Genomic DNA, 9,703 nt, shown 5'->3' with positions numbered 1-9,703 from the left:
GACTTGGTGTTCTAGCCATGGCCTCTTCACAGAGTATCACGCCCCCAAATGAAACTCCGATCGAATCCTCATGGCTGAAACCAAGCCTGTTTCCAGCTTTTAATGCAATGCTTCTTATTACAATAAGTGGAATCTTCTTCGCCTTTCCGTGAGTCTCCCATGGAAGGTGTCAGTGTCTTAGATACAGAAGAGAAAATAGACAAGGACAGTACAGAGGCAGGGAGGGAAGTGGAGAGAGAGGGTCAGCAGGGGAAGGAGGATATAGAGTTAGAGGGAACCCAGTGTGAAAGCACAGAGGTCTGGAGTGCCTGACGCATTTAGGGAACTATGAGAGACTGGTAATGCTGGTGACATTTTGTGGAGTCTCCATGGTCTGTCTCTAACCTGGATATTTAGATCAGTCCTTAAGGCGAGTGAGTCCTACCTCAGGTGAACTAGGCCTTGTGGGGAGCTCTGGGTTTCCCCAGACTAGGACTGAGTCTGGCTCTGGTTTCAGGTGCCGGTGGTTGGCTCAGAATGGGCAGTGGGAATTTGCCGTGGTTTCGGGCCTATTCTTTATACTGTCCATCTGCAACCTCATTTTCCTCAACGGTTCAGACCCAGGCATTTTACACAAAGGTAAGGCCTCAGACCCCTGGAGAAGGAGGTGGTATCCCAAGGGCTGATGCCTATAGGGGTGATTTCAAACATGCTAACCCCCCTCAACCCCACCCCCTGCCCCCGTGGCCTCAGGAGCCCTTCCCTCCATGTCATCATTACTTGGGCCCTGGAACTTCATTTCCCAAGCCACTGAAGTGCGAAAAAACAGAATCCTGGAGGTGTTCCAGCTGCTTTCGAAGGAAGGACTGGGCAGGCTGGCAAGAGAGGCCAGCAGGCCCTTCCAAACCACGCAGTTCACTCCTCCTCCTTCCCATTTTACACACGACTTCAAGCACTGATCACTATTCCAAAAGGGGAGAGCTCTGTATAGAGCTCCTGTGGCTGGACAGCCCTTTCTCTCTGACTGCCGCCCATCTGAGTGGTCAGCTTGCTCAACAGGGACCGGGATTCCCCTGCCCTCCTCCTCCCCACCCTTCTTGTTGCCCAATGATGCTATGGGGTGGCCCCAAGCAGTAGAGTGGTGGAAGGGCCTCCTGCCACTGCCCAAATCTCTTCCCCTGCCAGGCTCCTTAGAAGAGGACCCCAACATTCAATACATAGCACGAGTGAACAACATGGCCTTTCGCCTGCAGTGGTGCTCGAAGTGTTCTTTCCATCGTCCACCCCGGACCCACCACTGTCCCTTCTGTAATATCTGTGTGGAGGTAAGTACTCCTCCTTCCTGTCCACTCACCAACCCATCCCAGGGCACCTGGCCAGGACCAGGAACCTCACATCATATGTGGTCCAGGGGTGGGTATGAGATCATCTTCCCACACTGCTACAAGTGGCTCTCAGCCACTCTTGGTCACTTATATATGTTATTGCCTCCAGTTCTGCACTTGTCCTGAGACGCTGGCCTTGCTTGCACAGGTGCTGACATGCAAAGGGCACCATCTGTGCTGAGCCTGGTGGAGTCAAAGGGAGGAAAGGCAGTGACTGTCCCACTAGCTTGCTGATATAGATACCCATAACTTTAGGCCGGCTGCTGCCCTGTTCTGGGTATTGTTGCCTGTCCACCTCTGGGTGTCCAATTGAGGGTTTCCTGGGTTCCGAGTGCTCTTCTCTCATGTGCACACCTTGCACGGGTTTCCAAGTACAGAAGGCTGGCTGGGCTAGAAATTCTTCTCATCCTTACCCAGTATCTGAAAAAATACAGCTTCACAGCTTTTCTGTATCCTGCTCAAAGTGACACCAGGCAGGTCTTGTCTCTAGAGACCTCACTCATGACAAATGACCTGATGAGCCATGGCGTCCTAACTGTGCTCTATCCATGGACGTGCTGGTTTCACCCTGGAGATGGGAGCTCACGTGCAGGGCCAAGAGCAGGAGGTCTAGGGGCTGGGTTGAGGGGGGCCTCAAGATTTGGGGGTATTGGGCTAAGCCAAATAGACCCTCAAGGTCTGCCTTCTCTCCCCTAGGACTTTGACCACCACTGCCTGTGGGTAAACAATTGTGTAGGTCAAAGAAATTTCCGCGTATTTGTGCTGCTGCTGGTGTCCCTGTGCCTTTATCTGGTTGTTCTTCTGGCTACCAGTGTGCTTTTTCTCATTCGTACAAGACACATGCCCTTGTCGCTGGACTCAGCCATGGCGTATCCACCCAGTCCCAAGGGCCCACACTGGGAAGAGAATGGGTTGTGGGGAGGGACGGACAGCCAAGGGGCAGGACAGCCAAGAGGTGGGGTTAACCGAGGGAGGGCTGATGTTGTGGGCAGGGCTAAAGGGAGAAGCTACTTGGGAGGACCTATGAAGGACAGATTGAAGGCGAGTGGGGTCAGGGAGATGGGCGTGGTAGGATGGAGTATGAGTTAAGAATCTAGGGAGGCCAAGAAGTGGGGTAATGAAGGTTGAAAAGGGTCAAGTGGGAGGCCAGCATGGTGGGGTGAGGTTTCTCTTGGGTATGCTGGATTAATTGTCCAGTCCAGGGAGGAAAAAGTGGGTGGGCGGGGCCAGCCAGGGCGGGGCTAATGAGGGCTGTCGGTCGTTGGGCGGGGCCAGGAGAGAAGAGTTTGTCTGTTCTTCTTAGATTGTGTATGCACAGCATCGCAGTAGCTGTACCCGTCTTGGTACTCCTGCTGCCTGTCATTCTGCTCCTGATGATACAGGCTGTGTCGGTGAGCAAGGTAAGCGAGTACTGCAATACCAGATGGTGCGGAGGCATCTTGCATCTTTGGGAATCCGGCACTTTCGGCTGATCTTCACTGCCCTTGGTCCTGATGGTGCCTCATGAGTCCTTCCAGACCCACCCCTTAAGATGCAGCTCAGATCTTTCCTCCCCCTGGAGCTCAGTGGTCATTCTTCCTCGTGGGTGTATTGCATGGAGAGCCTGTTATTTGAGGGATGGGTGCATCCTGCGCTTGTGTTGATAAGAACCCTGTGATCAGAATAACACCAGCAGACACCTAGGGAAACGCTTAAGACGGGGGTCGGTCCTGAGTGGTGTAGCAGCCTGCAAGAAACTGAGTTTGGCGAGGCCAGCATTGTAGAGGAGGACGTGCCACTCTTCCTGTCCTAGGTGTGATTTTGCAAAGGTGGAAGACAGGAGGGTGTTGTCTGTGAGAGGCACACCTTTGCAAAAAGGCAGAGAAACCCGAATGTAGGATGTTAAGGAAATGAGGAAGGAACGATTCTAAATCAAACCCAAGGTGCCAGATAATTTATAAGGAGGAGTCAAGATTAAAAAGCCCCTAAAAGTTGAGCGTGAAATTTAGTTTTGATGAAGTGGAAACCTGGGAGCCATGGTGGGATTTAAAAAAAAAAAAAAAAAACAACAAAAACTCATTTATTGAGGAATAAATTAAAACTGCAAAATTCACCCTTTTAGTCTAGGATACGGGATTTTGACAACTGGATACTGTCCTGCATTCTCCAGCATGATCAAGTTTAGGCAGTTTCTTTACTCCAGAATATCCTTTCATTCACCTGTTGTTGTCAGTCTCTCTCCCTATGTCCTTCTGGTTTTTCTTTTTTTCCAGGATCACATGTAAATGGAGTCATTGCCTTCTTTTCTCTGGCTTTATTTATTTAGGACAATGTATTTGAGATTCATCCATGTTGTCGCTCATATCAGTATTTTATTTCTTTTATTGCTGTGTAGAAGCGTATGGATGCCCTATAGATTGTTTATACATTCATCAAACGAAGGATTTTTTACATTATATCTAGTTTTTGCCAGTATTTTTGTTTGTTTTCTTTTGTTTGTTTCATACTAGAAATTGAACCGGGGGGTGTTTAATCACTGAGGCACATTCCTAGCACCCCTCAAATTATGTTTAAATTTTTTTTTTTTTTAATTTTGAGACAGGGTCTCACTAAGTTGCTTAGCGCATCACTAAGTTGCTGAGGCTGACTTTGAACTTGCCATCCTCTTGCTTCAGGCTCCCAAGCCTCTGGGATTATAGGTGTGGGCCACTATGCCTAGCTAGTTTGGGGTAGTTATAAATAAAGCTGCCCCAAACATTGATGCACAGGCATGTGAACATAAGTTTTCATTTTTGTTGAATAAATTCTTAAGGGTGGCATTGCTGAGTCATAAGGTAAACACGTGTGGAACTTTGTAGGAAATTGCCAAATTTGTCTTCCAAAACAACTGTAAGGTTTCTAAATTCTACCAGCAATGTTGGGAATTCCAGTTGCTTCACATCCTCACCAACATTTCACACTTTTTTTTTTCAAATATATTTTAGGTATCAGTTGACCTTTTATTTATTTATATGCAGTGCTAAGAATCGAATTCAGTGCCTCACACACACTAGGCAAGCATTGTACCACTGAGCCACAACCCCAGCCCCTCACACTGTCCTTTGTTATTTTGTTTTGTCTTTTAATCAAACCTGTCTTATTAAATGAGTCGTAGTATTTCATTAAGGTTCCAGGTTGTGTTTTCCTAATGAGTAATGATGTTGAGCCTATTTTCATGTCTGTTTGGCCTTCAGTGGGTCTTTGGTAAAATGTTTACTCCTGGCAGGGCACAGTGGCGCACACCTGTAATCCCAGCAGCTTGGGAGGCTGAGACAGGAGGATTCCGAGTTCAAAGCCAGCCTCAGCAAAGCGAGGAACTAAGCAACTCTGTGAGACCCTGTCTCTAATAAAATACAAAAAAAAAATGGACTGGAGATGTGGCTCAGTGGTTGAGTGTCCCTATATTCAATCCGTGGTACCCACTCCCCCCAAAAGCGTTTCCTCCAATCTTTTGCCCATTTGAAAAAACGGTTGTTTTCTTATTGAGTTTTAATAGTTTTCTACATCAGATTCAGATCTAGGTTTTGCACATCTCTTCTTGCAATCTGTGACTTGTCATTCCATTTTCTTCATAGCATCTTCCCAAGAGCAGGAGTCCTTAGTGTTGTTTTTCTAGGACTAGGGGTTGAATCCGGGGTGCTCAACCACTGAGTTCTCCCTCAGCATTTTGTGGCTGTTGTACATTCTACATAGAAAATTGTCATCTGTGAAGAACAGTTTCATTACCTTCTTTCCAATCTGTGTATCTTTATTGCTTTTTCTTTTTAGTGTTGAATAGGAATGATAGGGGTGGGCGTCTCTGCCCTGGGATTCCTTTAGTATGGCAATCTCTTGACTAAAGGCTCTTTCAGTAAGACTGGTGGGCAGCATCAGTCGGGGAGGGGACGCTGCAGACCCCGAGACAGTGAACAGAGGAGCCTACCTGCTCATCACCTCCCATCCTTTTAGTCCCCAGCCCACCACTGCCATATCTGGTATTCCTCCCACCTGAGACTCTGTGCTTGGCCCTTATTCATCAGCCCTGTGGTCTGCCTTTACTTTGAGCTTGACCTTTACTGCTTTGTGTACTGAAGGCCTTCAGCCCAGATTTTCCTGGGCCATGTGATTTTTGACTAGGAAACTATGATGGGGCCTCCCCACTGCCCCTGTCCTCCCAGATAGTGAAATTCAGTTAAGGCATAATTTTAGAAAAAAAAAAATGAGAGGTGGGGAAATGAAGTGGGAGTGGGGTGGTGACATTGTCTTTGGAGCAATTGAGCAGCACAAGGAAGAGTTTAAAAGGTATCTGAAAGGGGCTGGGGTTGTAGCTCAGTGGCAGAGAACTTGCCTAGCATGTGTGAGGCACTGAGTTTGATCCTCAGCAACCCATACAAATTAAAAAAAAATAATAATAAGGTCTATCAACAACTAAAAAATATTTTTTTTAAAAAGGGGGGTGTGTGGAAGGATGAGGTAAGAGGACAGGTGTGGCCAATGGAGACAGAACAAGGATCTTGCACAGGGAGGCACAGGATGATGAGGAGCCCTGAGAAGGCAGGAGAAAGGAGTGCAGTGTCAGCACTGTCTGCGGGGAGCTGCTCACAAGTGGGTCAAGGGAGGTCACTCTTCCTAGGAGCATAGGAAGGCAGGAGGCCCTGGGTCACTCTTGGGCTCCCCTGCCCTTAGAATCTTGCTCCAGGCCTGGGCTGAGCCCTGGCTAAGCTGACTGACTTAGGAGGAGTCACTGGGAGATGGCCTTGCCCAGTCCTGCTGATTCTGAGCTCCTCTTCCCATCCCCATCTCCCTCCAGGGCAAATCACTCCGGAACAACAACCCCTTCGACCAGGGCTGTGCCAACAACTGGTATTTGACCATTTGTATGCCAGTGGGACCCAAGTGAGTTGGTAAACTGAAGGCTCAAGTGGTGGATCTCTGGGGCTGGTGGGAGTGGGGTGAGATAAAGCTGGGTTTTCTTCTTTGGTCCCTGACCCCAGCTCCCAGGCCCTGTCACCCATTGTCCTTTCCTTTGGGGTTTTCTCCAGGGCACTCTGGGAGCCTCTGGGAACGTCCCTATTCATTGCCCTTCTAGGTTCTTGCCCTAAGAAATGGAGTAGAGGGGAAATGCAGCCTGGATGAGACTCCTGGCTGGGAACCCTGGGCTCTGTGCTTTCCAAGCTGAGGGTGAGGGTGGTCAGGGGGACCAGGCCAAGGTGGGTAGTGACTCCCTGCATTTGGTCTATCACGCCCCAGGTACATGTCTGCAGCTACTTGGATGCAGCAGGTGGAAGGCACGGAGAGGGACCCTGAGCAAGGGGACCCAGTGCACACACGGTTCTCGCCACAATATTCCCGTCAACACCGTCCCACAGAGCTCCCTGGGCCCACATCTCCAACACATGGGCAGGGCCCCCCAGGGAGTGGCGAGGCTGCAGCTTTACAGGAGGTGAGGAATAGTGGGTGTGCATTGGGAGAAGGATGTCTGTGGGTCACACATGTGTTGGGGGAGGCTCCTGAGGTTGGGCTGGCCCTGAAGCTGAAGCACATGGAGCTTAAGGAACGGAAATATGAACCTGAGTGTGCGGGTTCCAGGTTTCAGAGTACTCCCAGGTGTTGCTGAATAGACAAAGAGAAAAGAGTGCACCACTAATTTGCTAGTTTGCCTTGGCCAGTCCCTTACCTTTCTAGGCCTCAGTTTCCTCAGTTATTAATGAGGACTGAGACTAGTAATTTATGTTTTAAAGGAGATTCTTTTTTGGGGGGGAGGGGGACAGGGAATTGAACTCAGGGCACTCGACCCCTGAGCCACATCCCCAGCCCTATTTTGTATTTTATTTAGAGACAGGTTCTCACTAAGTTACTTAGTGCCTCACTTTTGCTGAGGCTGGCTTTGAACTTGTGATCCTCCTGCCTCAGCCTTCAAGGCCACTAGAATTATAGTCATGTGCCACTGTGCCTGGCTCTTTTTTTTTTTATGGAAATTTGTACTTGAAATCCCATGTGAAATATATGAAGTGGAGCATTAGGAGTGCAGTAGTTTAGAAAACCCAGGGTGCCCACCAAGGGCCCTTGCATTACTTGGGGTACCAGCCCTCTCCTTTGTCCTGTCTCCTGGGGCCCATAGCCATGACTGTGAACTGCAGGGTAGAAGCTAGAAAGAACACCCATGTATTGACTTATGTGTTTAGATTTCCATCAGCCCGATGCCGCAGCAAAAAGCCCACAGAGAAGACTTGGCCTCCCATCCACGAGCCTCTCACTCACCCATTCACACTGCTGGATACCAGGACATCTGAACTTCATCTTTTGAGCCTCCATGTGGAGGCCTCTCGTAGCTGAGCCCTCAATCACTCCCCTATTGGGAGTGCTAAGACTTCCATTCCTGTTGTACATTTGTAAATAGTTTTTACTTCTTCCTATGGCTGCTCTGTCTGTTTGTTCTAGGTTTAGAGAAGCGGTGTTTCCTGGGGATGTAGGGAGGCTCTGAGGGGTTGGAACAAAGCCCTCTTGGAAGGGAAAGATCCTTGCTCTCTGAGAACCCAAGCTAGGGAGCCAACATTGTCTAGCTCATTGACCTTGAGCAAGACACTTGTCATTTCTCTCATCCTTAAAATGTGGCAACAGTAATAATCACAGTGACTGACCTGGCTGGCTTCCTGGCAAGGGCTGGAGATGGGAGGAGAGAAAACCCCCAGCTAGCACTAGGGATGGAGCAAGCCCTGTCCTGCAGCATCCCTGTCTGACTACAGGGGGTGCCAGCTGCCCAGGAATTTGAAAACCAAGTCTGGCCCAGCCCTCTAGTGGGAGGTGAGCCAGCCTGAGTCAGTCTGGAGCCCCCTCCTGGGCGCCTCCTCCCCAGATGTGGGAGGGTGGGGGCATTCATCCTGCATCTCTCCTGCAACTGTGTCCCACCCTGGTCCCTTCCCCCTGGGGTGCATCAGGTGCTGGTTCTGGTCCTGTCCCTGGGGTAGGCTCAGGAATTTTGAGTCTGCAGGCCCCAGAGTGTTGGGCAGGGGGCACATCAAACCGTGTGTCTGTTAGTCTCCAGAGTGTGATCTTGGGACTGGGCATAATATCACTTTCGTAGTAGGTTGTTGGAGGAGGAGGTGAGGTGTTTCATCTAGTGCACAGCAGGCAAGCAATGGATGCAGCTGGAATGATTTATGGTTATTTTCTCCACTAGTTGGGCGACCCAACCATGTCAGAATTTCCAGAGTACTATTAGTGGTTGTGGGGCTCTCTGAATTTGTATCAAGGACCCCATATCATCTTGCCACATGAAGCATCAGGACAGACAAACTATACTGCTTCTTTCCATACTTGTATCTGGGTGAAACCATCTTGTGTGATAAAGGTGGAGGCAAAAGGATGTCACCCAAGGGGTCAGATGCATGTCCCTAGGGTGTGTGTGTGTGTGTGTGTGTGTGTGTGTGTGTGTGTGAGAGAGAGAGAGAGAGAGAGAGAGAGAGAGAGAGAGAGAGAGAGAGTATGCACATGTTTGGTATGAGTTCATCCTCGGGGGTGTGTTCGCCCAGCCCCTTATCCTTTCTGACCAACTTTAGGAGGTGGGTGACCTATGATGCAGGATGTGTCTCCAAGTCTCCAGACCACAAAGTCCCACGACAAGACTGCTCTTCCCTCTTCCTTCCCTCCTCAACCTCTCCTGGGAAGCCCAGGCCCAGCCCCACCCCCCTGCCCTGGCTTGAACTCCAACACTTCTCATCCCCTTTCCCTGTCCCAATATCTATCTCCCTGGGCTCAAGTCCTTTTGGGGCTTAAGGCTTTTCTCAAATCTTATTCCTGCTCACTTCCTCTGTCTGGGAAGCCCAAGTTCATGGGCACATGGCAGAGAAAGAGGGGAGGAGTCCCTGTGCCCAGGTTTTAGTGCCTGTGAATCTGTGTGTGCAGTAGGGATGTCTCAACCCTGCTGACCAACAGGGGGAAAGGCCGAGTGGGGAAGCCAGAGGCTCCCAAGCTCATTCCCAAAGGACAGCCCTCCCAATAAACTGGATCTGAGTGAGGGAGGAGAGAGGTGGTCCAGGAGCCTGGGCCAAGTCCTGGATGTGCATCATGGAACTGCCTGGGTGGGGGAGTGCTGGAGGGAGTCCAGCTCCAAGCGGGGCCCAGAAGGCCAGGCCCCAGTCTCTGAGGAGTTCATGCTGCCTCCTCCAGCCCCGCTGGCTGTCCCCCTGCCATCCTGCCTATCCCCCTGCCATCCTGCCTGGTTCAGGTCTGCACTCATTGGCTCCCTGCCTTCAGGTATACAGGGCCTCACTCAGTCTCAGGCAAGGGCCTTTTAAGTCCTAAGCTAGATGTGACACATCTCCTTGACAATCTGGTCCTCA

At 50.0% G+C, this 9,703-nt stretch overlaps 1 protein-coding gene across 1 annotated transcript; it reads left to right on the top strand.

The window, feature by feature from the left end:
• Nucleotides 1-17: 17 nt before the first annotated feature.
• On the top strand, nucleotides 18-2,836 carry LOC143386489 (palmitoyltransferase ZDHHC19-like). Its single transcript, XM_077107996.1, has 5 exons — nucleotides 18-148; nucleotides 497-618; nucleotides 1,165-1,304; nucleotides 2,061-2,233; nucleotides 2,683-2,836. Exons 1-5 carry the CDS (start codon nucleotides 18-20, stop codon nucleotides 2,834-2,836), a joined length of 720 nt encoding a protein of 239 aa, XP_076964111.1.
• Nucleotides 2,837-9,703: the final 6,867 nt, after the last annotated feature.

The sequence above is a fragment of the Callospermophilus lateralis genome, unplaced genomic scaffold (assembly GCF_048772815.1).
Source record: "Callospermophilus lateralis isolate mCalLat2 unplaced genomic scaffold, mCalLat2.hap1 Scaffold_1064, whole genome shotgun sequence".
NCBI classification, from domain to species: Eukaryota; Metazoa; Chordata; class Mammalia; order Rodentia; family Sciuridae; genus Callospermophilus; species Callospermophilus lateralis.
The sequence above is the reverse complement of the archived record's forward strand: the minus strand, read 5'-3'. Positions and strand labels throughout refer to the sequence as shown.

Coding starts and splice junctions, on each gene's coding strand:
- LOC143386489 (XM_077107996.1), top strand. CDS start 18: ATGGCCTCTTCACAGAGTATCACGCCCCCAAATGAAACTCCGATCGAA. Junction 619..1,164: donor CCCAGGCATTTTACACAAAG/GTAAGGCCTCAG, acceptor TTCCCCTGCCAG/GCTCCTTAGAAGAGGACCCC. Junction 1,305..2,060: donor TCTGTAATATCTGTGTGGAG/GTAAGTACTCCT, acceptor TCTCTCCCCTAG/GACTTTGACCACCACTGCCT.